Source organism: Chlorocebus sabaeus, chromosome 21 (assembly GCF_047675955.1).
Source record: "Chlorocebus sabaeus isolate Y175 chromosome 21, mChlSab1.0.hap1, whole genome shotgun sequence".
In the NCBI taxonomy this organism is placed as follows: Eukaryota; Metazoa; Chordata; class Mammalia; order Primates; family Cercopithecidae; genus Chlorocebus; species Chlorocebus sabaeus.
In genome coordinates, this window is record NC_132924.1 from 22,945,395 (window position 1) to 22,972,439 (window position 27,045).

The 27,045-nt window shown below is 38.9% G+C and overlaps 1 protein-coding gene across 1 annotated transcript in view; it reads left to right on the forward strand.

The window, feature by feature from the left end:
• VPS41 (VPS41 subunit of HOPS complex) overlaps positions 1 to 27,045 on the forward strand; it is a 185,044-nt gene that overhangs the window by 103,454 nt on the left and 54,545 nt on the right. The window contains exons 8-10 of the mRNA XM_007981558.3: positions 10,368 to 10,487; positions 11,622 to 11,768; positions 17,400 to 17,466. Of these exons, the coding sequence (XP_007979749.2) occupies positions 10,368 to 10,487; positions 11,622 to 11,768; positions 17,400 to 17,466 (334 nt within the window). The remainder of the gene's footprint in view (positions 1 to 10,367; positions 10,488 to 11,621; positions 11,769 to 17,399; positions 17,467 to 27,045) is intronic.

Consider the following 27,045-nt stretch of genomic DNA (forward strand, 5'->3'; position numbering starts at 1 on the left):
TGCGGCCAAAGATCACCAGGAGCACCCCATATGGTTTTAGGAAGATGTTAGAAGAATTGTAAGATTTAGGCTGGTATGAGGTGATTTCGGGGAGGTTTAAGGCATCAGGGCTTTGCTCTAGATTGGATGCTGTCATGCAGCATGAGTAATTCTACAGCTGGGCATTTTAATAAATCTTATCTAGAAGGAGAAAAGGCTAAGCCAAAGCCAAAGTCATAACTGGTAAAGAAGCCGCAGTCTGTCATTTTAGCCAAAGTGGAAGGTGTTTGGTCATTGCCACGACTTGGAAAATGTTCATGTCTGGTTTGCGTTCAGACGTGATTATGGAGTGGTCTTGCTTCTGTCCTGGGCCTTCACGGTCATGGAGTGGCCTCGGCTGATATTGGTTTTCTGTGAAATTGTTTATATTCATAAGGAGAACATCAGGGCCCTGCTGTGGGTGCCAGGCTAGCTTCTGGATGTCAGCTTTTCCCTTTCTCAGTTGGAATAAATAAAATTCTCAACATTTGTTAGATTGTTGAGATTCTTTTCTAAAATATATGTATGGTTCGATTATCCTTTTTTGTAGAAATAAAATTATGTATGTAGATATATTCATGGAAGGCTGTACACCAAATTATTAACAGTGTTTGTGTCTGGGCAGGATTATGAATGTTCTTTCTGACCTTCATTGACTTTTATTTACTTTTTTTGTAGTAAGTATACATTATTTTTATAATAACAAAAAGCAAAAGGATGTATAGGGTAATCTCAATTATTTTAGATCTTGTTTTTAACTTATGATTGTACATCATATGAAATTCCCTACATTATTGACATCTATTCTTAGCTCAGTGTTATTGAATAGTTGCATACTATTGTATCTTATGGATCTATTTGATTTTCTTAACCGTTCTGTCTTTGGACCTTTAGGTTATACCCAATGTTTGGCTGTCATAAATCATGACGTGGTGAAGCTTGGAATCTTTGGGCTTTCATCTATTCCTCTGAATGTTTTCCTATCATTGATTCTTAGGATTAGAATGACTGAATCAAAGGTTATGATTATTTTTTAGGCATTTAATATGTGTTGCCAGGTAAAATTGTATTCCAGAAAACTTACACAAGTTTATATCAGCTATGTGTGAGTACCTATTTTACCAAATGCTCATTGCCAATCTGATATATAAAGATACTCCATTTTTCTATTTTGTAATATATTTGAATTGTTAGTGATTTTGAACATTTTTATTTATTAGCAACTTCTGTATCTTCCTTTGTGATTTGTCTGATTGTATTCTTTGCTTAGGGCAGCTTTTAATATTACCATAGAAGCCAGGACAATGAAGGCTGTCCAATTGATATTTACTGTCAGTTTGAGCACAAATTATTGCTGCTTACTGAATAGCCTGCAGCCTTTTCTCCAATTTTGGCCAAATCTGGAATAATTATTCTTGTTCCCAGGGAGGCATTATATAGGAGTCTAAATGAGACTTTAGACCCTGAAGTGTGTAGAGAGGATGAACATATATTACCCTGTAGATGTGAGTCTGCCCCAAAACCGTCAGTTCTGCCACTTCTGTGAAAGCTATCAGTGCTGACCAGTGTGTCCAGTTAATGCCAGTTTTTCATAGAGATGGTAAGAAAGTGGATTATAATGCTCAAAATTGGGTTCATTTGACTCCATTTCTTCTGCAGATAGTGTCTTGATTTTTTTTTTTTCAACTTTTGGGCTTACTTTGTTTTTGTTTTGTTTTGTTTTTAGTTTAGGTTTTTTTTTTTTTTTTTGAGACTGAGTCTCACTCTGTTGCCAGGCTGGAGTGCAGTGGCGCGATCTCGGCTCACTGCAACCTCTGCCTCCTAGGTTCAAGTGATTCTTCTGCCTCAGCCTCCCGAGTAGCTGGGGCTACAGGTGCACACCACCATGCCCAGCTAATTTTTGTATTTTTAGTAGAGACGGAGCTTCACCATGTTGGCCAGGATGGTCTCCATCTCTTGACCTTCTGATTTGCCTGCCTCAGCCTCCTAAAGTCCTAAAGCCACTGTGCCTGTCCTGTTTTACTTTGAATTGTATGAAGGGCTTGTTCAAATACATAAACCCATGTTTTCAGGTAACTGTCTACATTATTCAAGACTTAGCAGTTTTACATTTCTTTTTGATATGCTCACTGTGCAATCATTTTCATCAATGATTGAGATTATAGGTAGTTAAAGTTAGAGATATTTGTTCATTGCACAGAACATTAATTCAAGTTTAATCACCCAGTGGATGACTTTTGTGTTATCTCTACCCTGATGATGAGGGTGTTTGACCTTGAGCTCAGCCCCGGGAAACGTATCCTCAGATAACTGCAAACTGAAAAACAGACTCAAGGTGTTTGGTATGAACAGCCAGCTCTATTAAATTTGTGGAATCCATATGGAAGATTTTTTTTTAAGTGGTAAAATTACTTAGAAAGTGTCCTAGTCGTTTCTGAAATCACACTTGTAATTATGTGCTTGCATTTGCAGAAACTGCAGATTAGTAGTTTAAATAGGGGCCTACCTCACATGCTGGCTTGATTGCCAAACCGACATAGGTATGTAGGTAGATACCGCATAGGTGGGTAGGTAGATCTAGCTGTCATCTCTGGTTTTTTAATGCAAAGAAAGCTGCTCCTAAGTGGGACCTCCGGTGTTTAACTTATTTTGTTCTCATGGAACCTTTAGCTTAGATTTGTTGGTTGCTGAATTGATTGTTACCTTGTGTTGATATAGTATTTTTTAAATTTCAAAGCATTGGTCTGTCTATATAGGTTTCACAGAATTAACTGCAAGGGCCTGTCCAAAGCCTGTGTTGCTAATGCAGGAACAGAAAACCAAATACCACACATTCTCACTTGTAAGTGGGAGCTAAATGATGAGAACACATGGATACATAGAGGGGAACAACACACACTGGGGCCTATTGGAGGATGGAGGATGGGAGGAGGGAGAGGATCAGGAAAAATAACTAATGGATACTAGGCTTAATACCTGGGTGACAAAATAATCTGTACAACAAACCCCTGTGACACTAGTTTACCTATGTAACAAACCTGCACATAAACCCCTGAAATTAAAAAACAAGTAAAAAAAAAAAAAGTCTGTGTTGCATGGGAATGGTGTTTACTAAAATATTGTTTGTAAGCAAGTGCCATTTGAGTTGGCTCTAGGAACCCTTGTGCACACAAGTTTTCTATGGTACCAGCATTTTGTCTGTACTGAACTTGTTTTAAACATGTTAAATTCAGATAAAGGAGATTGAAGCATTATAACTTGTTCAGAAAATAACCACTGAAGTTAAGGCAATAATATATTTTGGAAGTTCTCTTTTTCTTCCCACATGTTTACGTTGTATCTTGATGGACATAGTAGAGCTGTTGATGGTGTTTAGAAAAGCTGCATGTTTGAAACTTTGGCACTAAGCCTAAGCACGAAGCAAGACAAAGACCTGCTCCACATTGATTCCTGGTAATTCCTGCCTCCTTCAGGATTCAAGACCCCATCTGCCGTCAGTAGCCAGCCACCATCCTAGGTCTTCACACTCATATTTTTCTCACTTGCCTTCTTGACTTTTAAAATTTTGCTCATGATCTTTTCTAATCTTGAATATTTAAATCCTTTTGTAACAGGATGTTCCCATTGTTATGCCTTTGTTTATTTTTATTGAGACAGTTTTTTTTGTTGGGTTTTACTTTTATCTATTTCTCTATTTTATTACCTGGATCTTCCACACCTTCCTGACCTAGCGCAGGTTCTCGTTTGTGAAATATTTGTTTTCTTTAAGCCCCTTGGTTCTCCCTGTAGGAACACACGTGGTATCTAAGCCTTGACCCTGGACTGAAGCCCCTGCTGAATCTTGCCCACTTTCTTGTCTGCCTCAAAGCTAGCAGTGTGGTCAGTATTTAGGGAACCTGAAGGAGCCAAGTGATTTATCAACTTGAAAGATTACAAGATGATTAAAACAGGGCCAACCATACTCTTTTCAACTCCATCAGGGAAGAGTGAGTGACAAGTAATGATGGACGTTAGGTGACCAGAATCGAGGACTTCATTACAGCCTGATAGGAATCTTGCCACACATGTGGGAGATTCTGGGCTCCGTGTCCTTATAGCACTCTGTAGAGTAGGAAAACACTAGATAGATTTATCAGCACAAAACAGAGGAGAATAAAGTATATTGCTGAGGATGTGAGGGCTCATATTGAAATATAAGTACTGAGAGTGCTGACTGCCAGAATGTGGATTTATGGGAAATAAAGCCCTAAAATACTTTCTCCAACAAAAAAATAGACCTCTTGGAAACAGCTTTTCCTCTCTATGTACTTAGCTCCCATTGAGCTTAAATTGCTCTTAGTATTGTGATAATGACAATTCAACATTACAGGGTATGGAAGATGAACCAAATAAATTAACCAGCTGCTTTTAAGGGTAGTTTTTTTCAATGGCTTACCCCATAAAATGCTTTGTAGAACAATCGTGCTCAGTAGGTCTGTGGGCAGTTTTATGACTGGAAGGAAAAAATGGGTATTATTAAATGTCAGTAAAGTACAAGCAAATAGTTTTGTGGTAGTTAAATTAGTATAGAATGTTTGTAAGAAAAGGAGTTCATCTTTTCTTAAATCACCAAAGCAAAGCTTCCCTTGGCATTCCTATCAGAAAATATGTTTCTGCTTGAAATTCATGGAGATTAGGATAAAAAAGCCAATGGAGAGTGGATCATTTGGCCGTTGTCCACTTATGAAACTCTATGTCAGATCAAAGCGAATCCTGTATGAGAGTTTCAGAGGTATAGAAATGACTCCGTAATTATTAGCGAGCATTTAAGGTTTTATACTATGTAGGATAGGAAAAGTGGACTCATGAGTAAAGAATAAAGTAGAGTGGAGAGGAAAGGCAGAAATAAATGTTCGACGGGGCCAGGCTGGTAACATCGAGGAGAGAAGCAGGCCAGGTGCCAGAGAGCCTGGAGAAGTAGGCGCTGTGGCAATCCAGAGAGCCTTCTGCAGGCTTGCAGACGCATTTCAGAAATTACCGTTCAGGCCAAATGTGCGATCAGTTCGTGTCTCTGAAATAAAGGAGCTGCAATTGCTTAAACCTAAGAGAGGAAGGCTAACCTTAAAAGCAGCTTTCAAATTTTTGACAAGTTGTGCACAAATTCTATCTGCTGGCCTTGAGTGAAGGGAAATAAAGTGACATTATGTGCCTGGATATGGGATCCATAGAAGTGAGCTCTTTCTAAAAGCAAGGCTGTGTTGATTGTATGGATTAGTCATTGGGTTCTTTAAATTTTTGAGATTGGAGTAGATTCCAATATGTTCAAAATACTTTAGGATTATTACTAACTGTAAAGATAGGCTGAGTAACAAAGGTTTTGGGAAATTGCGTAGCTCCTCCTGTAGCAAATGCATTTTGTAGGTGGTCAGAGAAGGAAAGAATTAAGACTAGTAGACTAGGATAGTCTACTTAATATTTAATATTTATTATGCCTGTGTGTCTAGCAAAGTATAAGATATGATCCTTTTCCTCAGCGCACTGGTTGGGGAAATGCAAGGTAAACACGCCAATCTCAGTGCACAAGATTTAATAGAGTTAGTTGTGCAGTGAGAAAACCAGTGTGACCATAAAACATATACAGAACCAATAAATTGGGGGGAAATTATTTGACTTACAAAAGAATTCTCCTAAAATGATCACTTTCCTTAGTATGTTTATGATGACCTGCTTTATTTACAGATATTTTCTTATTTTTTATCCACAAAATATAAAGTGATAGGGACTTAGGCTATTTGAAAAACATAAGAAAATAACGTGAATCCTGTCAAAACTTGTAATATTAGTTAAAATTTGTTTCATTTACAGAGGTTAATTTTTTATTCCCCTCCGTTTTTGAGCACACATCAGCTGCATAGAATGGCATGTGCCTGTCTGCATTGTAGCAATAATCACTGGGAGAAGCTTCTTTGCTCTTTTGATTACATGTCAGAGCAGGGTCCACAAGATTTTTGGGAATCAATCCTGAGATGGCCTGGATTCAGAATTCTTCTGTCCTTCCTTTGCCTCCTCCTCTCTGCTGGAAGTTTTTCGTTTCTTGTTTTGGGAGGTAGAGTAGGAGACAAAAGGAGGCCAGAGTTCAGCCACCTCTGCTTCTTCCCATAGCTCGGAGCACACAGAGTGTATAGAAAGGGTCCATTGGAGTGAGCTTACATTTTGGTGGGAACTGCAATAAGATTTAATTAACAGTTTTCTGAAGAAGTTAATGTTTTATTTGAAAAGTATATACAGTTTATGTAAATTCATTCTAATACATGTTCAGTATGCCTCAAACATTACTTCTTTAAGTTAGTTTTGCTCTTGTTTGCCAGGCTGGAGTGCAATGGCTCAATCTTGGCTCACTGCAACCTCCTCCTCCCAGGTTCAAGCGATTCTCCTGCCTCAACCCACTAAGTAGCTGGGATTACAGGTGCCGGCCACCATGCCTGGCTAATTTTTTTTGAATTTTTAGTAGAGACGGGGTTTCACCATGTTGGTCAGGCTGGTCTCAAACTCCCAACTTCAGGTGATCCACCCACCTCGCCCTCCCAAAGTGCTGGGATTACAGGCATAAGCCACTGCACCCAATCTCCAGTGAAGTTTTGGTATTGCTTTGTTGTTTCATTTTAACTATTACTCTAAATTTTCCTGATTCTAAAAATAAGAGAATGGATTTTCTTTCCCATTAATGTATTAACATTATAAAAATATTCATATATTTAGTGCAGAATAATTATAACATAGAAATAATATAAAATTTCAGCACTCATTTATAGAATTAGGATTACTTTGTTATGTATCTTTTAGATTTTATAATATATGTGGATACACATTCACATTTTAAGGACATTGTATTGAATACTGTAATTGTAATCTGCTTTTTTATTTAATATGCCCTCATAGGTTTTTGTGTTAATGAAGATACATGCATAAAATAATTTAATAATGGATACATCCTCATTGTGTGTGCTCCACCGTATTAGGCTCCGTCATTCCTCAGTTGTTAGTCCATTTCTGGCTGTTATAAATAGCTTTACATGCATCTTTACTAAGTCGTCTGATCATTTCTTAGCGTAAGTTTCTAGGTAGCAACCTCTTGGTGTCATTTTTTTTTTTTTTTAAAGCTTTGAGTCCATGATGCCAAACGATCCTCCAGAAAGCTAGTGTCCAAGATCACAGCTCAGTAGTTTGAAGATACCTCTTTCTCTGTACACACACTGCTGTACCCCCCACCCCACATACCCATTCCTGACCATATCATTTTGATTCATCTTTATCAGTTCATTCTTTTTCCTTCATCTATCAGTTCTAGAAACATTGCTGTACTGTTTTGAGTGTTGATTTTATAAAATGTTTTTACTATCTGGACAAATCCATTCCTCCCCCTAAATTACTTGATAAAAAAAATTCTTATTTTTTTAAATGAATTTTTAGCATTTTTGGAATTTCTAGAAATAATCCCTTTGGGATTTTCTTTGGACTTGCATTAAAATTATAGGTTAATTTAATGAGACTTAAACTCTTTAGTGAGAATTGGAGTCTTTCTATCCATGAATATAATGTGCCTTTCTGTTTATTGAGTTCTCCTTTCGTATCCCTCAATGAAATGTTTTTGTTTTGTTGTGTAGCGACTTGTCATGTTCATTATTAACTTTTAAATCTAGATTTTCCGTTTTCTACAACTTTCTATCCCATTAAGTTTAGGTTTATAGTATTTGTTTTCTCATTTTTCAAAATACTCTGGTTACCATATGAATTCATCTTTTACCCAAAGGTTGAGAAAATTTTTTGTATCATTTTTGTTTTGCTCTTTCTCTTGTTCTTTGTTATTAATTTCTTAATTTTGCTGTTACATGAGAATTATGATGATAAGAATTAGATCTTACTTTTAAGTTATTTTGTTTTTTTCAATGTCTTCTTATTCATATGGAGTCACAAGTTGGGGATTACTCCCTGGGTAATTTGTGTTCTTTTCAAATGCATGATTTTTCCATAGGTGCCTGCCTCTTGTTAGAGTGCCTGCTTTCCTTCGCACCTGGGACAGCTACAGTGCTGGCTGCATGCTTGGGGACCCAAACCTTTGTGTTTCAGAGTGAGACTGGCCACTCCCCTTTGTTCCTGCCCTATTACACTGGGTGTTGGGGGTGTTGTAGCATTCTAGGACCTGCCTAACCAACTACTTCCCAGGCAGGCTTTTTACTGGGGGAATGAGTTAAATCATGGCCTTCACTGGGGTCTTACTATTAGCATATTTTACATAATTTTTAGCTTAAAATTTGGAGCGTATTTAACTTTTCAACACAGGTGCAGAGTTTCTCCTCTTAGTACTGCATTGGTCATTTCTAGGTGGGAATTGGTGAGGGAAAGGAATTTGATGCTGTGTCCCACCATGCTGTTCTCCTGGCCATCCAGCCAACCCTTCATTGCAGCAGGTGGTTATTGAGCACTCACTGTGCTTTGCCCATTTTGTACGATCACCTCCATCAGATCCAGGCCACAGATAGAAGATGGACATTTTGATCTTATCAATTCATCATGTTGTGGCCGGGCATGGTTGCTCACACCTGTAATCCCGGCACTTGGGGAGGCCAAGACCGGTGGATCACCTGAGGTCAGGAGTTCAAGACCAGCCTGGCCAACATGGTGAAACCCCGTCTCTACTAAAAGTACAGAAGTTAGCCAGCCATGGTGGTGCACACCTGTAATCCCAGCTACTCAGGAGGCTGAAGTAGGAGAATCACTAGAACCCAGGAGGTGGAGGTTGCAGTGAGCCGAGATGGTGCCACCGCACTCCAGCCTGGGTAACAGAGCGAGACTCCATCTCAAAAATAAATAAATAAAAAGAATTGTTTTTAGCTGCCTGTCTTTAGTGGGGCATAATCTTCTCTGTAGCAGGAACTGTATGCTCAGCCTTTCTCCCCCTTTCCTAGATTTTGAACCTGCCCTTTCAAAATACTGAACACATTCATCATCCCTCTGCATTTGGGCTGACACAGTAGCTTCCCTAGCTCTGTTCTCTGCAAATGGCAGAAAGAGGCTGAATCACAGTCAGGGGACACTCCGAAGGCCTCTAACTGGGGGATAGGGAGGCATGGTAGTAGTGACTTCCGAATTGGAACCTGGGATGGGAGAGGACAGGGTGGGTTAGAAGGTCTCTGAGAATATATAGGATATATCTTAATGGGAAGATGGGGCTAAGTATGGTCAGAAGAATCCCTGCCTCCAGTCTCCCTGTGGAAGTTGTGAAGTCACACTTCAAATTGTTATAGCATTTTAAAGTAACTGTACTTTGCTTACTTGTGATGATGGACATGATATTTAATTTTAGGGATTTTATTTTGTGCTTCCTCTGCCTGTGTTAGTCTAACTATTGAGAAAGATATACAGGAAATACAAATAAAATGTGAATTACTCTCTTTCCCCTGTTACCTGTTTCCCCTGTCTCTTTTGGGGTGGGTAGAGGACATAAAATATACTAAGGTAGACTGAAATTGCTTGTAGTGGTAGGAATTTTAATAATTCTGTTATGGAATCTGTTGTCAGCATTTGCTTTTAAAGGGTAAACATGTGTTTCAGGATTGCGTGCCTTAAGTTATATACTGTATAAATGTCTTTTCTTAGAGGATTTAAATGGAATATATCAAGAAAAATATTTATAGTGTTCTTAATAACGTATGACTTCCTAGAATTACATCTTCATTAATCTTAGAGGTTTTTCACCAGTTATATTTTATATTAAAATTTATCTAGCAGGTTTTTTGAATGATGGAATCTTCCCTTTAAAATAAAGACCCTAAATACTATGAAATTTCTAAAGAAGCTTAATTCCAATTTTTCTTATTTTGTGATGTGAATTGCTGTTCAAAAGTCGTTGTTCAGTTATTTGAGTTAAATGAAAAACATAGACTGCTTCTATTACAGTTTAATCTGTGACTAATATCTTATTTTCAGTGAAAAACTTAAGAGGTTTTGATTTCCCGATTTACAAAATAAATTAGTTCCCGGACAATCATTTGAAGAACTTTTGCGATACAAATCTTTTGATTAACTAATGTGCGTTATTTTCCATGAATCTTGGTGTGTTGGTGCCACCCTGTGGCTTGGCCTTGTAGTAACTTCAGCACTCATCCATTTTAAACAACGTCCTGGGGAGAATGTGATGTGCTAGGAATTCTTTCCAGGGTACAAATAATATACTACTATAAGTTACGTTAAAGATGTCGAGAGTGACTTGTTTGTTATTTGGTCACAAGGATAGATAAAACTAATCAGTAAAGAACCTGATACATGATTTTCAGTTTCTAAGATTCTTTGTTTATGCTCTTTGTCCCTAGCTGCTACTGTTTGAACGGTCATGGATGAACAGATGGAAGTCCGTTGTTCTGCATGAAGGGGAAGGGAACATAAGGAGTGTGAAGTGGAGAGGCCATCTGATTGCTTGGGCCAATAATATGGTAAAAAAATACGCCTTTGTCTTCCTAATGCTTGTTCAGTGGCAGAAGAATGGCCAAGTTGATAGGGCTGTAATGAAGGGAAAAGATGCCACTCGCTGTGGTGGTGATTTCTAAAAGGTGAAAGGACGATTGGTATCGTACCTAGGAGGTTAAAGAAATTAGATTGCTTTTGGCTTTCATAATATAGTAATTCCCAACATATTCTGGACTCTATTTTAGAGTAAGAAACCTGAGGCATGGAGAGTAGCCAAGAAAATGAAAAGCTATCTTAATAATTGAAGGACTGCATTGGGAATGGGTCTTGAAAATATCATTTGCCTGTTGGCCAAAGGCAAGTAAGAGTTGATATGAAACAAGTGCAGAATATTGCTGATTTCTCTTTTACTCCCAGTATAATCATAGGCAGAAGTATAGACCTGCCTGTAAGAAAGTGAATTGTGAATTTCAGTGCTGCATTTTAACTTAAAGTTTACTTGCTGTGAATTGGGGCTAGTAGGAAGTTTTAAAAAATGGTCTTTTTGACATCTGGCATATGTTTTGGAACATCAAGATATAATTTAGTATATCAGTTCTATTCAGTTTTAGATGGTAGAAATCTGGCTAGACGCTACCTTTTTATTCTGGACTTTCCTTACTTCTCCTGGGTCACAGTGAAGGTAAAACAAACCTGTGGTCTCTTGGTTCATTTTTAGTTAGCTGCTTGCCTGATGTTTTCATGTGAGAACTTTAAAATGTCAGATGTAGTTTTCTTTATATAGATGGCTTTTCAGACTCAAAGTCGTTCTAAAAAACAAACTTCATTTTTGTGGTGGAACGATAAAATTAGAAATGTTACTTGTCTGTCGTTTTGGAAATGCAGCTATTGATGTCTGTACATTTCATATTTCTGTTGGATTTGAGTCACCCATGCCATCTAAGAAAATCTCCTTTGTCCAGAAAGAAGGGTGGAGGTTTCCTTGTGGTTTAAGTTCCCATAGGGTTTGTGTGGAGCAGGAGCATTTTCCTTGCATGCTCAGTAAACACTGCTAATATTTCTCCGTGCTGGTTATTGCTAGTATGTAGCAGGGGCTGTTAATAAGTTTTCTGTTACTTTCCTCCTGAGTAGAGGATGCTTACTGCTGTTTTATTTTCCAGGGTGTGAAGATTTTTGACATCATCTCAAAGCAAAGAATCACCAATGTGCCCCGGGATGATATAAGTCTTCGCCCGGACATGTATCCCTGCAGCCTCTGCTGGAAGGACAATGTGACACTGATTATTGGCTGGGGGACTTCTGTCAAGGTGGTTTTGCTTGTCTTTATAATAAGTCCGTGTTGTTATAGATCCACTGAGGGTGGTCCAAAGGACTGTGAGTCTTGAATGGCTTCTAGGACCCAAATCTTTTCACCTGGATGTTATTGTGATGTGGTTACCATTTAATGCTCAAATTATTTCCTGTGCATAAGTTTTAAGATATATTCTTTCTTTTCTATGGCATGTAAAACTATTTGTGAACTTTTTCATGTTCAGAATGGTGCTGTCTTTTTCAATCTTCTTTTAATTTCTCACATCCCGGCTGGCCTTAGCTATTTACAGAACATGGGGTACGTTTTGTTGTTTAGTCAGGTTTTCTTCTCTTTGTTATTCTTTCCATTTTCCCTTAGCTTTGACCCTTCACTTCTTCATTAGAGTTATTGATAGTGGAGAGAGAAGGTTAAAATTAAATCATCCTGCTGCTTGGTGATAATTTGATGGAGTAGAGGCCCAGACTTATCATCAATAATAAGATTTGGGAATATTTTCTGAAGTTTAATTATCTGACCCTTATGTGCCTGGGTAAATGAAATTTAGCTGCTCTGCAAAAGGGGGCCCAAAGCTCATTCACATTTATTTTATGCCTACTAGTGCTTCTGTTGTATTAGATACTTCAGTGCCAAAAGTCATTTCTCTTTAAAAAATAGCTAAATTCAAACAAAATAAACTAAAAATTAGTGGAAGTGTAAAAATGGCATGAGAGAGTATCCCAGCAATAGCCTCACGGAAGAGCTCAGGCTTTGAGGCCAGACAGACCTGGAATCAAGTCCAGCTTCTCCATTTTCCTTTGTGATCCTCTGTGAGCCTTACCGTCCTCGTGCACAAAATGGTAGTGCTAATTGTTCTCACATCACAAGCTTTGGGGAGAAAGAAGTGAGCTAATGTGCGTAAAGAGTTTTGCATAGAATCTGATGTATTGTAATTGCTTAATAAATGTTAGCTGTCACTATTATGTAAAGTTCTAGAAATGTCATGAAGGGGACATGGCTGTTTAAAATTTACTCTTCTCTGGAAAGGGAAAGTGGAAAAATTATTAATGGAATGACTGTTATTAGCAAGACAAACATTGTTACACTTCAGGCCTTGCCAGCCCTTATTTTATTATCATTCAGGTTCTCTTTTCTTCATGCGTTAAGTGAACACAACCTGATTTATATTTAGGGTAACAGGAAAGAAGCTGTGCCTATAGTGTAGGATGGAAAAAGTGATTCCCTGTGGGCTCCCTGTCCCGTGTGTGTGGTTACTCATCCAATAAATTTATATTCTTAGTATTTTAAAAATCCCTTAAATGGACCAGGTAGCTTGTTAAAGTTCTGATTTTCTTTTCTTATGGTGAAAGACAAGGAAAATTAGCCTATAGGAATATGTAACAAGTTCACTCATTACTACCAGAAATTCTTTCTCTGGTATGCTGAATGATGGCCCCAAGGATAGCAGGCCCTAATTCCTAGAACCTGTAATTGTTTCTTTATATGACAAAAAGGCAAATATTTCTTTATATGACAAAAAGGTAAATATTACTTTATTTAGCAAAAGATATGATTAAGTTAAGGACCTTGAGATGGGGGATTAACCTACATTATCTGGGTGGGCCCTAAATGCAATCACGTTTATCTTTATGAGAGGGAGGCAGAGAGAGATGCTAACATGGAAGAGAGGAGGAGAAGGCAGTACCACTGTGGAGGCAGAAATTGGAGTGAGGTGGCCAGCGAATGGTGGCAGCCACCAGAAAGCTGGAGGAGACAGCAGATTGTCCCCTAGAGCCTCCAGAGGAAGTACAGCCCTGCCAACACCTTGATTTTAGCCCAGTGAACCTGATTTCAGACTTCTAGCCTGCAGAACTGTAAGAGAATATGTCTCTGTTGTTTTAAACCACCAAGTGTGGCAGTCTGTTATAGCAACCGTGGGAAACAAATACCCTTTCTCTATGCCTAAGTTAAGATCCAGCTTCTATACAATTTTTATGTCAAATATTTCATTTTATGGGAGGTTCCTTTTCTTCAAACTCAGTTCTGTATGTTGAGCACTTCTCAGTGTAGACTCTTAGTGAGTTCTGTTGAAGGAAGAGGAGATAAGGACATGGTCTTTCTTCAGAGAGACAGCAATCTTGTTGAGGAGAAGCAACCAGAAACAGTATAATAAAGTGTGCAACTGGAGCTTACCATTTACTTCATTCATTCATTTGCCCAACAAACATTTACCAGGTGCCTGCAGTGTGCCAGGCAGTGTTCTAGTGTTGCAGAACACGAATAGACAAATGAGTAAGTTCCTTCCCTTGGGGAATTTATGTTCTAGTGAGGAGGGTGGACAAAAGTAAGTATAGCATGTTGAAGGTGACAAATAAAAAGGAGGACATTTTAACAGGATAATAGGAAAAGGGATTGGGGCAGGTACCATTTACTATAGGGTGGTCCGGGAATGGCCTGTCCAATAACTAATATGTCATTTGGTCGGAGATCTGGAGAGAAAAGTTATGCAGCTCTGTGGGGGCCTGGGGTAGGAGGTGTTAGCAGAAGGAGCAGGAGTACAAGAATTCTTGAAGCAGGAGTGTGATTGGTGTGCTTTTGAGGAATAGCAAGGAAGCTGTTTGTGTCAGAGTGAGTGGAGCAGGTGTGGAGGAGAGGGATGTAAGTGAGGGTGGGGGAGGATAGGGTGGAGGAGCAAATGATGTTGGAGCCCAGGGGCCCTTGAGAAGTCTTGGGCTTTTAATTTGAGTGAGGTAGGAAGCCAGCACAAGGCTTTGAGCTGTTGTGGAGTCAGTTAAGTGATCTAACTTGTGTTTTAGAAGGATCTCTGGTTGCTGTGTGGAGCTAAATAGCAAAGGGGCAGCCAAGAGGGGAGACCAGTTAGGCTACTGCAGTCATCTCCGTAAAAAATAATGTTGTCTCGGATCAGTGTAATGTAGCTGGTAAGAAATGACCAGATCCTGGATATATTTTGATGGTGGACTCTGCAGTATTTGTTGACACTTGCATGTGGAGTGTGAGATCACAGTCACCTAACATAATGGAAGGTGAAGCTACCTTTTGCTGAAATGGGAAAGACTATTGATAGAGCATGTTTAGAGTGAAAAAGGCAAGAGTTGGTTTTAGGTGTGTCTACTTGAGAGATGCCTGTTATCCACCCATATGGAGAAATGGAGGAGACAGTTGGAGGGAGCAGATTAGAGTTCATGGGCAAGAACCCACCTGTCAATGGTAAAGGGCTCTTATAATCATTGATTTGTGCTCATGCAGGACATGAGCTTAGGGCAGCACTTACCTATTCACCCACCTCTACCTGCCACTTTCTACCTATGAGACAGGTGCTGGGTGAGCCCAGACTGCAGAGCTGAGGAGTACAGTAGAGCCATGCCCAGCTACCAGTAGTGTAGTGCGTCCTTGTTCTCAAGCTGTGGCATGGCCAACGAGATACCAGTCAGGCCTTGGTGTGAATTCCAACTCTGACCAGGCAGTCTGGCATCACTCACAGAGCTTCAGTGTCCTCATCTCGAGATTAGACATTATAATGTTGTCTTTCAGGGGTGTCTGAGTGTCGGAAGACTGTCAGCCCTCCAGTTCTGTCAGTGTCCCTCAAATCTCTGCACTTCATCTTCCTGTCAAGTCTTTTTGGTGCTGGTTTTGCCCCAACTAAACCTGTGCTCAACAGTGTAGTTAGAATAATCTAAGTGCAGGTCAGATAAGGTCAGTCCCCTCCTTGCCCATAGGATGATTGATCATAAGCATGACTTCCAAGGTTCTGCGTGATCTACCTCTCCATTCCTCTCCAGCCTCAGCTCTGTCCCCTTCTTCCCCCGTGCCCTCCATTTCTGTCTGATTGAACTTCCAGTTGAAGGCCCTATGCTGTCACATCACCCTGTTCTCCTGTGCTGTCTCTCCTGTTTCAACTTACATGTCACTTCTTCCAGGAAGTCTTCCTGCCCTAGCAGGAGATGCCCCTGCTCTGTACTTCCCCGTCACACTTCAGTAAAGTGCCTTATTTTTGTGTCTCCCCCGCTGCACTATAATCTTAAGAAAATAATGATATCTATTTCACAAAGGGCTTAACTCAGGAGCGGTGCCAGTAAGTGCCCAAAAAGTGTTCACTAATATTGCTGTTACATTTGCTTTTTTATTACACTTCAAACCACTTGAAAGACTGTTCCTCATGTACTTATATCAGCACATTAAAACAGTTGTCCATCTGGCATTGTGGAATGTGCCATTAGATGATTTAATAGTTCCCTAGTAAGTGTGGAAAGAATAGTGGATCACTTATAAGCTCAAAAGTCTACCAGAAGGGAAGAAAATTGGAGAGCGGACAGGAAATTATATGAAACGGACAAGAGACAAATGGCAGAAACCAATCAAGGAAGAAGACAGTGGTTGCTTCTGTGTGGAGGCTTCTACCTCTGTAGCCATGGGTTCAAGCCCTGCATTAGGGAAAGTGAGCACTCTGCATTCACTGAGTTGCTGCAGTGTTGCTGGGCAGCAATTCATTATACTACGTATATTAAAAAACAAAACCTTACAAAAGTGTACATACCTATTGGTATCAACTCAACTTCTAGGAATTTATCCTAAGGAAACAAAAGTCCTGAACTTTTCTATATAAGTATGTTGATTGCACTATTGCTTACAATAGATATAAAAACAAAAAAACTATGCCCCCAAAGGGGGTTGATTAAATGTAGTACATTCATGTAATAAAATGTAGTCATCCCCGTTATCTGTGGGGAATTGGTTCCAGAACCCCTGTGGATCCTGGGCTCCTCTGATGCTTATATAAATGATGTAATATTTGCATATATAAAATGATGTAGTGTTTGCATGTAAGCTATGCACATCCTCCTGTATACTTTAAATTATCTGTAGATTACTTATAACACCTGATACAGTGCCTACATATCACTGCATTTGCATGGACTTAATGAAGTAGTTGGTGTGCAGCAACTGGTCAAGTTTTGCTTTTTGGAATTTTGTGGCATTTTTTTTTTTTTCCTGAATATTTCTGATCCTTGTTTGGTTAAGTCTGTGAAGGTAGAATTCATGGATACAAAACCCAAGGATGTGGAGGACCCGCTGTATTATAAAGACTTTACAGAATTATGTTGTAGAAGAATCTTTAAATGACATACCGAATTACTTGTATTAAATTGTTAGGTTAATAAAAGTAGCTTTCGTAAAAAAGAAGATTATTAATGGTGTTCTCTTTGTGCTGGGACAATGACTAATGTTTGTTTTCCACTTTGAGTTTTTCCATATTTTAGAATTTTCCATATTATAGTTACAGTTATGGTAGCAGCTGTAAAAGAACACTATGTAAAAGAAAAAGGAAAAAACCCTGATCACAGACAGAAATTGTACTTGGATTAGTACTTGACTTCAGGTTCAGTCTCACCAGGAAAGCTGAACTTATGTGAATAAGGCTTTACTGAGGAATAATGTTGGTGAATATAAATAGTGATTGTTATATGTCATTTACATTAATTTCTGTCATTTAAGTCATAGTGTAGTCATAGGGTAGCACTCCATCTGCAGTGCTACATGGTTAATTTAACAAAGATAGCATATATTGAATAAAATGTTATGAAGAATTTTCCATCAAATGAATAAAATAACCTGCGAACTTATTTTCCAGATATGCTCAGTGAAGGAACGGCATGCCAGTGAAATGAGGGATTTGCCAAGTCGATATGTTGAAATAGGTATGGCTCCAACACTTGCCTTCTGTGGATGTAAAACTTAATTCAAAATTTTCATCTTCATTAATCTCACCCAGACTGCCATAGTCTTTTGCCTGGACCCCTGCAGCAGCCTCCTAACTGGTTTATCTTCTTCCACTGTGAATTACTCTCATCTACTCTCCCCTCTGCTGTCAAAATACAGATCAGATCTTGTCATCATCCTTCAGTTCCTCCACATCGTTCACAGGGTGCAGGTGGAACTCCTCCGTGGATCACAGAGATCTGTATTGGCCCCTACCCGCCTCTCCAGCTGTAGCTTACACCAAGCTTCTCCCTGGTCTCTGTGCTGCAGCCACACTGACCTTTCACCTGTCCATGCCTCTCCTTCCCCTTGTCTAGCACATTCTTCGGCTTGAGTGTTGCTTTCCTGGGAAAGCCACTGGACCTCCCTGACTGAGTCAAGTCAAGTACAATACTGCAGGCCTCCTCCCCTTCCTAGCACTTGTCATGGGTGCCAGTGATCCTGTGATTATTCGATGCATTTCTGTCTTTTCTACCAGATTGTCACCTCCTTGTGAGCACACACGGGGTCTGTTTTTGCTCACCGTTTGTATCTTAAGGACCTGGCACAATACTTGCATGTAGAAGGTGCTTAATAATATTGAGTTGAATGAATCAGTGACTCTGGTAAACGGCTGTTCAGAAGTATGCCCTGGATGATATACCATGACTTTTATAATTTAGTTTGAAAAAATTATTCTGAGGAAAAAAATTGCCATATTGTAAGTCAGCTGAAAAGCTCATTTGCCCATTTGCTTGGTGGATGGGTGATATAAATTTGGTGGGTTATTCTGCCAAGGTGAAGTTGAAATAAATTATTTGCACATGACTCTATTTCTGTAAACGGAAAGACATCCATTACCCACATGGCTAGTGTAGTTATAACATTTAAATCTGGGCTATTTTGTACTTGAAGTCAGAAGTTGGCAGAGAGTTTTAATCGTGTTTTTTTTTTTAACTTTAGGAGGATAAATACATAGTTCAGATTGTGCAGCATAGGTATATGAAGAATGTAGTAGTGCTGAGAAAAACTGAGGACCAAGATAAGAGACAAGACTTATAACTAGATTATATAGATAATTGTTTCAGTATCTTTTTCTTCTTTCCTTGCCTACCAGAAAATAAAAACAAAAGCATCTCAACATCTCAATGCAATGTCCTGAGAGATTAGTATTTGGATATTATAAATTGCCAGAAAGGTATAAAAATGTGGCAATTGTCATCTTCTTTCCTTAGTTGATATTTATTGATCATATGCTAGGTGGAGGGCATTGTGCTGTGTACATAAACTGCAGTAACTCACTTTATCCTCACAGGAACTCTTGAAGTGCAGGTAGTTTGCTTTTTATTCTATAGATGAAGAAATTGAGGCTCAGGAGGTAAATGACTTGTCCAAGATCTTACTACTATAGCGTTAAAATTGGGTAGAATCTAACTCTACAGAACCACCAGAAAGCTTCCAGGGAGGCAAGGAAGTTTGCTGAAGTCTGTGATCTTGATGAGGTTACTTAACCTTCTTGACCATCCTTTTCTCACCTGTTAAATGGAGGTGATAATATCTTTCTTTCAGGATGGTTGTGGGAATTAGACATGGCATAAGAAATGTGCCTAACATGGTACTTGGCACACAGTAGATGCTCACTAAACCATGATGGTTATTATCACCATGCACACTTCCATCCCAACTCTGTGACTGCTGATAGCTGGCTCAGTGGTGGCCCTATTAGCCTAGAACCCTGGGATCACATTATTGCAGTGTGGTTCATCCGTACTGTAATTTGTGTGAAATAGACCATATGTGGGTACTAACAGTATCACATTACTGACATTTTACTACTATGGTTAATGGTTAAGTACCATTTTTTCCCCTCTTAAGAGTAAACCTTTAAGAATATAAGCCATTTCCACAGCAGGAGGCAAAATGGTTTGGATAAGAGTCCTTGAGTAGGATAACAGAAAGGGAAATATTAAGAGGTCTGGATTACAATTTCCTTTAGCCCTGAATAGTGTGAACCACTGTTCTTTGGTAAATGAGGTGAAAATGGCATTAAGGTTAAAGAAATATGTATGGCTGTACATTTCTTAGAAACCAAATATTTGTAACTCTTTCACTTACAGCTCAGACTCTCAAAAATAGCACAAAAGTTATTCCTATTCATATAGGCTATTGATTTATTCTGTTAAATGAAAAATAATAATAACATAATGAAGATTAAGCTTCTTGGTCAATCACCAACACATGAAGAGATTCTCTATACATAGGGCTTTTGGTACATTATGTTTTCTTTCAGATTGCATTGTTAAAAATAGATTGTGGTTTGTGCCTGGCATCCATATTTTAACTTCACTTGCAACTCTTGTATTCTCACAGGACTCCCTGACCCTCTGGTACTTTTCACCAAAGTCTTCCATGATCTCTGTGGTATGGTAATAGGAGAGCTGACATCATGATGTTGGGAAATGAAGCCATTGTTTGTGTGTCATATTTTGGGAGTTTTCTGCCAGGGGCAGTTGACTTACATGCAAGGAATTAATGGTTGACTTCTTGGTCTTAATTTCATATGGAATTTTGTTTAATAATTGAGATTAAACAACTGTATGAGAATCTATATCAAATGACAAGCCAGGAAGAAAGGGAAGACAAAGGAAGGGAAATCTTTTTTACTTTCAGTATTGTCTGTATCTTCAGTTGATCATATACTGTGGTCTTAGAATTTAGCGCATCATTCTTTTTTCAGTCTCTTAATTGATTGAAAAAACAATGACCTGAACATTGAAGATCTGTTTTCATAGTGGAGGAGAGTTGTGTTATAATTCTTTCCTGGATCTAAGTATCTCTCTTTATCCACCTGTTATCATTTTGATTCAGCTATATGGGTTACAGTAGTGGGATCTTTTCGTGTGTGTGCCCAGGAGTGATGTGGTTTCATCTCTTAGTGTGAGTCTCAATAGAAATGGTGACAACTGGCATTATTCAAGGTGTTTTTACTTGAGGGTCTAGGTATGTATGGTTTTCTGTTCTGTTATAGATAGTTCAGCATAAATCTCTGTAATATATTAATTCTTCTGTTCTGCATTGAATTTTTTTCTAACATATTATTATGAAACTTTCCTTAAAGACCTTTGTAGTGCACAGAACCTCCAAGATTCTGCAGTTAAGATTTTACTATATTTGCTTTATTACATATCTGTTCATCTATTCCTTCTTTTGGGAGGGATGTAACAACTCTTTCCCCACTCAGTACCATAGACTTAGGTTTTTGTTGTTAGGAGTGGAATTTGAATGTTTTTGTTGTTTTGTCCATTAGCCATTCTTTTCAATTTCACTTCATGTATCAGGTCTTCTCCATAATTTGCTGATGTAAAGCATTGTAAAGTCAGTTTTACTTTAATGTGTCTGCTTCGTAGCACAGCCCTGAAGCTGTTGAAGTGCTGTGATTTCCAAATGTATTTTCAGTGATAAGTGGTCATACTGACAGAATGTCCAAACTTATTGAAAAGTCTGTGGGAATTACATCCAGTTGATTATAAAATACTAATATCTGGTGACTAAGCGGCCAGAATCTCTTGGGACAAGACACTACCTATCATAAAGGGCCCTCAATGTGTTTTCATAAATGAATATAAGACAGTGAAAGGTATTTGTTCTTATTTATAAATTGCTTGACACACTTTTTTGTTTGTTTCTTTAAGAATCATAGAAGCTAAGATCTGTGGGATGTCACCTTATTTAACTTCAGTAAAGAAATCTGGGTAACATTTAGCTAATGGACATTTGGGGACCAATAAGGGGATAAGAAATGGGGGGAAAAAGGCAGTGCAAGTTCTGTGTACCGCAGAGCTTTAGCCCTTGCAGTAGCACTACAAATTCAAGAGAGGGCCTGGGGCACCCTGACTGTGTGCAGCAGAATCACCAGAGAGCCCTCACTTCTGTTCTTGCCAACTGCAGTGTGCTTTGAATCTAAGCATCTCCGAATTCTGATATTCTTCCCTTTCCCCCCACCTTTCCCCTTCCCTTTCCCGCTACTCTTCCCCCCTTCCTCCTCCCCCTCCCTCTCCCCCTCCTTGTTTTGATATAGGGTCTTGCTCTTTGCCCAGGCTTTAGTGCAGTGGCATAATCATGCCTTACTGCAACCTCAACCTCCTGGGCCAAAGCGATCCTCCCACCTCAGCCTTCTAAGTAGCTGGGACTACAGGCGTGCACTACCACGCCTGGCTAATTTTTTAGTTTTTTGTAAAGATATGGTCTCCCTAGGTTGACCAGGCTGGTATCGAATTGGGCTTAAGAAATCCTCCCACCTTGGCCTCCCAAAGTGCTGGGATTACAGGCATGAGCCACCATACCCGACCCTGACTTATATTTTCTCGTGTGACTTATAGTTGGGAAAAAGAAGACTTCAGATTCCTACTTCTCTTACCTTCCACTTCAGTGACTTTAGTCAAGTTACTTAACCCCTCTGAGCTTCCTTGCCTCTCTAAAATAACCATGGAGTTGTTGTGGTGAAAAGCGATATTTAGGATACTGCCTCACAGCATAGTAATGTTCATTAAATGGAAGCTATTATTAGTATTATATTTAGTTACAGTGAGAAAAATGAAAATTCTGTTTTATAAAAGTAATTGAAAGAAAATTTGGGGAAGATATAAATAAGGGCTTGCTGAATGATTCTGAGGAGATTGATACCTTTTATAATTGCATTTTTCAGTAAAATCTATCTATAAACATACATGACAGAGGTACAAGTAGTAAGAATATTGATTTAATGTTGTCTCATAGGTCTGAATACACAGATAAGAAGTGGGATAAACTAGTTGGTAATTATTGGAGGATGGTTTTTTTCTTTAAACAAAATTTTGATTTTTATCCTTTGTAATCTAATATCCATTAGGGTTTTAAGCAATTTGTTTTTTTTTTTTTTAATGAAATGAAGAGATTGTTTTCTCTCATGTTATGCACACCATTTCTGGCTTAAGGGGCTTATGGTCATGATTATTGCTGCTGTTTCCACCCTCATCTGTACCTCCTCAGCAGCTAAATTTTCCTGCACTGTACTATTTTTTGTTTAACACCTGTTCCTGTTTTTCTCATAGCATGTGGTATTTTAATTATCTCTCTTTTTTTTTTTTTTTTTTTTTTTTTTTGAGATGGAGTTTTGCTCTGTTGCCTAGGCTGGAGTACAGTGGTGCGATCTCAGCTCACTGCAACCTCCGCCTCCCAGGTTCAAGCAGTTCTCTGCCTCAGCCTCCCAAGTAGCTGGGATTACAGGCGCCTGCCACCACACCTGGCTAATATTTGTATTTTTAGTAGAGACGGGGTTTCACCATCTTGGCCAAGCTGGTTTTGAACTTCTGACCTCGTGATCCACCTGCCTTGGCCTCCCAAAGTGCTGGGATTACAAACGTGAGCCTCTGTACCTGGGCTAATTATTTCTTTAAATATGCAGACTCACAATCTCCTTTAAGTCAGGGTCAGGTCTTAGTCATCTTGATGCATCTAGAAGAGTGTCTCATGTGTAATTGGTACTCAGTTACTCTTTTTTTTTTTTTTTTTTTCCTGAGGCAGAGTCTCGCTCTGTCACCCAGGCTAGTGTGCAGTGGCAGGATCTCGGCTTACTACAGCCTCTGCCTCCTGGGTGCTCGCAGGTTCAAGTGATTCTCCTGCCTCAACCTCCCAAGTAGCTGGGGCTACCGATGCATGTCACCACTCCCAGCTAATTTTTGTATTTTTAGTAGAGACAGAGTTTTACCATGGTGGCCAGGCTGGTCTCGAACTCCTGACCTCAAGTGATCTGTCCACCTCGGCCTCCCAAAGTGCTGGGATTATAGGCGTGAGCCACTGCACCCAGCCTCAGTCACTCTTCATTGAATTAAGTTGTAACCCTCAGAGATTATTAGACCCAAGGTATGAGAAAGTTCTTTCATATTAATTTTTATACCAATCCTATGGCATTCATTCTGAAACTGATAGTGTGTAAGCTATCGAGGGCCAGACACTGTTGATCTATTTGTGACTCTCCTGCTGACTCCATTGCCCTGGGCAATGTAAGGTTGATGTATAAAACATGTATAACACCAATATGTGAAAATTTTGTGGTTAGAAGATTCTGGGAATGTGGTGGCAGTGGCAACATAATTTTTCAACTACCTGAGTCCTCCCATAAAAGCAGAACAACTTGGTCACAGAACCAAAAACCCACAGACGACATTTACAACAAAACTTAGTGACAAAGGTAGTCCTAAGAGCCCCAAAACACAAATTAATGGGAAAATAAAACACTGATAGCTGCAGGGTGGTATCAGCATCTCTGTGAGAGAAATCAGAGGGGAGCAAGTGGCCATCTAGCAGACTTGAGGCCAGGGGAACTCTAAGATAGCCAGTTGGCATTCATGGAAAGGCCAACAGGCTGCTCTGAGAACAGTGGGTCCAGGACCTGCAGTTAGGTGTGAGAGGCTAGGCAGTCCAGCTACCCCTGAGAACTCACACTGTGGAGCAGCCAGGCCTCCTCTCTCCACTGAGGAGAGGAGCTGGGAGCAGAAGAAAGCCTGAACAAGACAGGGACAATAGAAACAAAAGAAACAGGTCCAGATAACACCCAGGAGGAGCTGAGCCAGGAATTCTCAGAAAGCAAGCTGCCATATTTTTCAGACCAAATGGAAACAGCAGAAGAGGGAGCTCTAAGAGTTCAATAATGGTCATTTCACCTAAAAAGCGAGCAAGGTCAAATCCATAATAAGTTTTAAGAAAAAGTGAATAAGAAGCAGACATACCAGAAAGACACACCTACACAATAGATTACAACTGTAATTTCCTGTTTCAGAAGGAGCTACAAGACATCTTTAAAAAGTGATGTAAGAAATCAGAATTCGAAAATCTCAAATTAGGTGGCAGGCTTCAGGAAGAATTTATAAATAAAAGCTCATTTCAGAATTGAAGACTGAACCTGAAGGAAGACAAGAACAAATAGACACAAAGATAATGTTGGTAAGAGGAATAGAAGAGGAGCAGGAGGAAAATTGTAAAAATCACGAAGCAATAAGGACAAAAAGATTTAAGGTTAAGTGATAAATACTAAAGACAGGCAAAGATGATTCATAAATAAAGAGTCCCTGAGGAAAAAATAAGAGAATGGGACAAATGCTATAGACAATGTCAAGAAAAATTTCATGAAAATGCAAAGAAACAGAAGTTGAAATTATAAATTAAAACAGCAAACTCTGTATCTGAAAATAGTGACCCATAAAGAGCACCACCAAGATACGTTCTAATGAAATTACTGGACTTTAAAGACAAAGAGGGAAACTTGGGTGTCTAGACCTGCACTGTCAAACGTGGTAACCATTAGCCACTGTAGCTGTTAAGTCTTTGTGGTATGGCTAGTGTGGATTGATTTATGCCACATACAGAATTCCAAAGACAGTCTAGAAATAAAACGTAAAGTATCTCATTAATCACTTTTTATATTATTACATGTTGAAATAATATTTTAGGTATGTTATGTATTATTAAAATTTCACCTCTTTTTTGAACTCTTTTATCGTGGTGTATTAGTCCATTCTTGCGTTCCTATAAAGAAATTCCTGAGACTGGGTAATTTATAAAGAAAAGAGGTTTAATTCTCACGGTCCTGCAGGCTGTACAGTAAGCATGATGCTGGCATCTGCTTGACTTCCAGAGAGGCCTCAGGAAACTTAAATCATGGTGGAAGACAAAGTGGGAGAAGGCACCTCACATGGCAAGGGCAGGAGCAAGAGGCAGGGGTAGACGCCACACACTTTTAAACCACTAGATCTTGTGAGAACTCACTGTCATGAGGACAGTACCAAGAGGATTGTGCTAAAACATTCATGAGAAATGACCATTCATGTGAAATTCATTCCCGTGATCTAATCACCTCCCACCAGGCCCCTCCTCTGACATTGGGGATTACAGTTCAACATGAGATTTGGGCAGGGACACACATCCAAGCTACAGCACGTGGTGACTGGGAAATTTTAAATTGCATATGTCATTTGTGTTTTGACCCACGTTATATTTCCACAGGGCAGCTGATCAAGAACTCTAGCCTCCCTTTTGGATGAGGACTGCATATAGAATCGTATTTATCTCATCCTCATTCTGGATCTAGAAAACTTTGCTGAATAGAATTTTCCTGTGAATATAGTCCTTTTGAAACTCACTCTCTTACTCTACTAGAATCTCTGTCTTTTTTCTTGAGTTATTTCTAGCATGTCTAGGAATGCTTCATCCTCCTGAATAAAGCAGAATGCAAAAGTCCTTCCACCTCCATCAGGAGGAGGAAGGCTGTGCCTCAGCTGTCATGCCCACTGTAATGTCAGACCATCATCTCGGTGAACATAGCACCTCCTTGCAGGGCCCGCGAGCCGAGCCTCAGCTGGCTTTCTGGATGACCTTGATCTGAAGTAAAGCCACTGTCTTTTGTGGCTACCTTTAGGAACTCTGCCTGCATTTTTCACTACAAAACAACAAAACAAAACCAAAAACCCTCCTCAGCTTTTGCTTCCTGTTTTTATATATTTCCTCTCCAGCAGAATTTATGTTTATTTTCTTTGTGATTTATCTTTTCCAGATAATCAGGTTAAAAATGAGCTTCTGTAGTATTAGACCTGACAGCCGCCTGTATTCAAATTGAGTCTCCTTTAGGAGAACAAAATACTTTCATTTAAATTAATAGAGTCATTTTTATGTGGAATAGAATAGAATTTTAGTGAAAGTAAATAAACTGAAACTTCCATTCGTTGGCTGAAAATTCGAAATAAAAAAGTCTATAATTACTTGAATATATTTTACAAAGTCAGTCCATAAGCTTTTATATATTTTATGTGTATTTTTACAAGAATACATATTGTCATTCAACATTTTTCTCTCTAAATCTATATGAAGAATATTCCTTATACCTTCATGCTCGTTTTGACACCACTGTCTGCAGCCAGCCCTTCTGTGACTCAGCATTAATATAAAAAATAAACAGAATCTTGTTCAATCTAAAAGCAATTATGTTTTGCTGCATTAGTAAAGACTAATGGAAAAACAATACACCATGATTTATTCTAAAATGTCTTACTTTGTGGCAGAATAGCTGCAGACATTTCCCTAAATCAGCAGCTCACATTAGGATTGAGTTCTTTTTTACATGATATCATTACTAGTGGGTATTAATAGAGACGAACTGCTGAGTGGGAGAGTACTCAAAACCAGATAAATGGACATTATTTTGGAATTCTTAATTTGAGAGTCATGCTGAGTATTACTATAATTGCAATTTTGTTTTCTGTAAGAGATTTTTATTGATATTAGGGAATTACTTTAACAAAAAGATAATTTAGTTTCAGTTTTATCCAAATGTTGATTACTTGCTTACCTGTGCATCTGGAAGTCTTGACAATATTATTTTCAGGTACCACATCTTTTCTTTATAAATAACATTTTTGTCAGCTTGTAATTTAGCCACTGCATATAGTCCGTGTCCAAATTATTCTCAGTTAGCAAAATTTGGCAAGGTTTAGTACTTAACAAGTAAG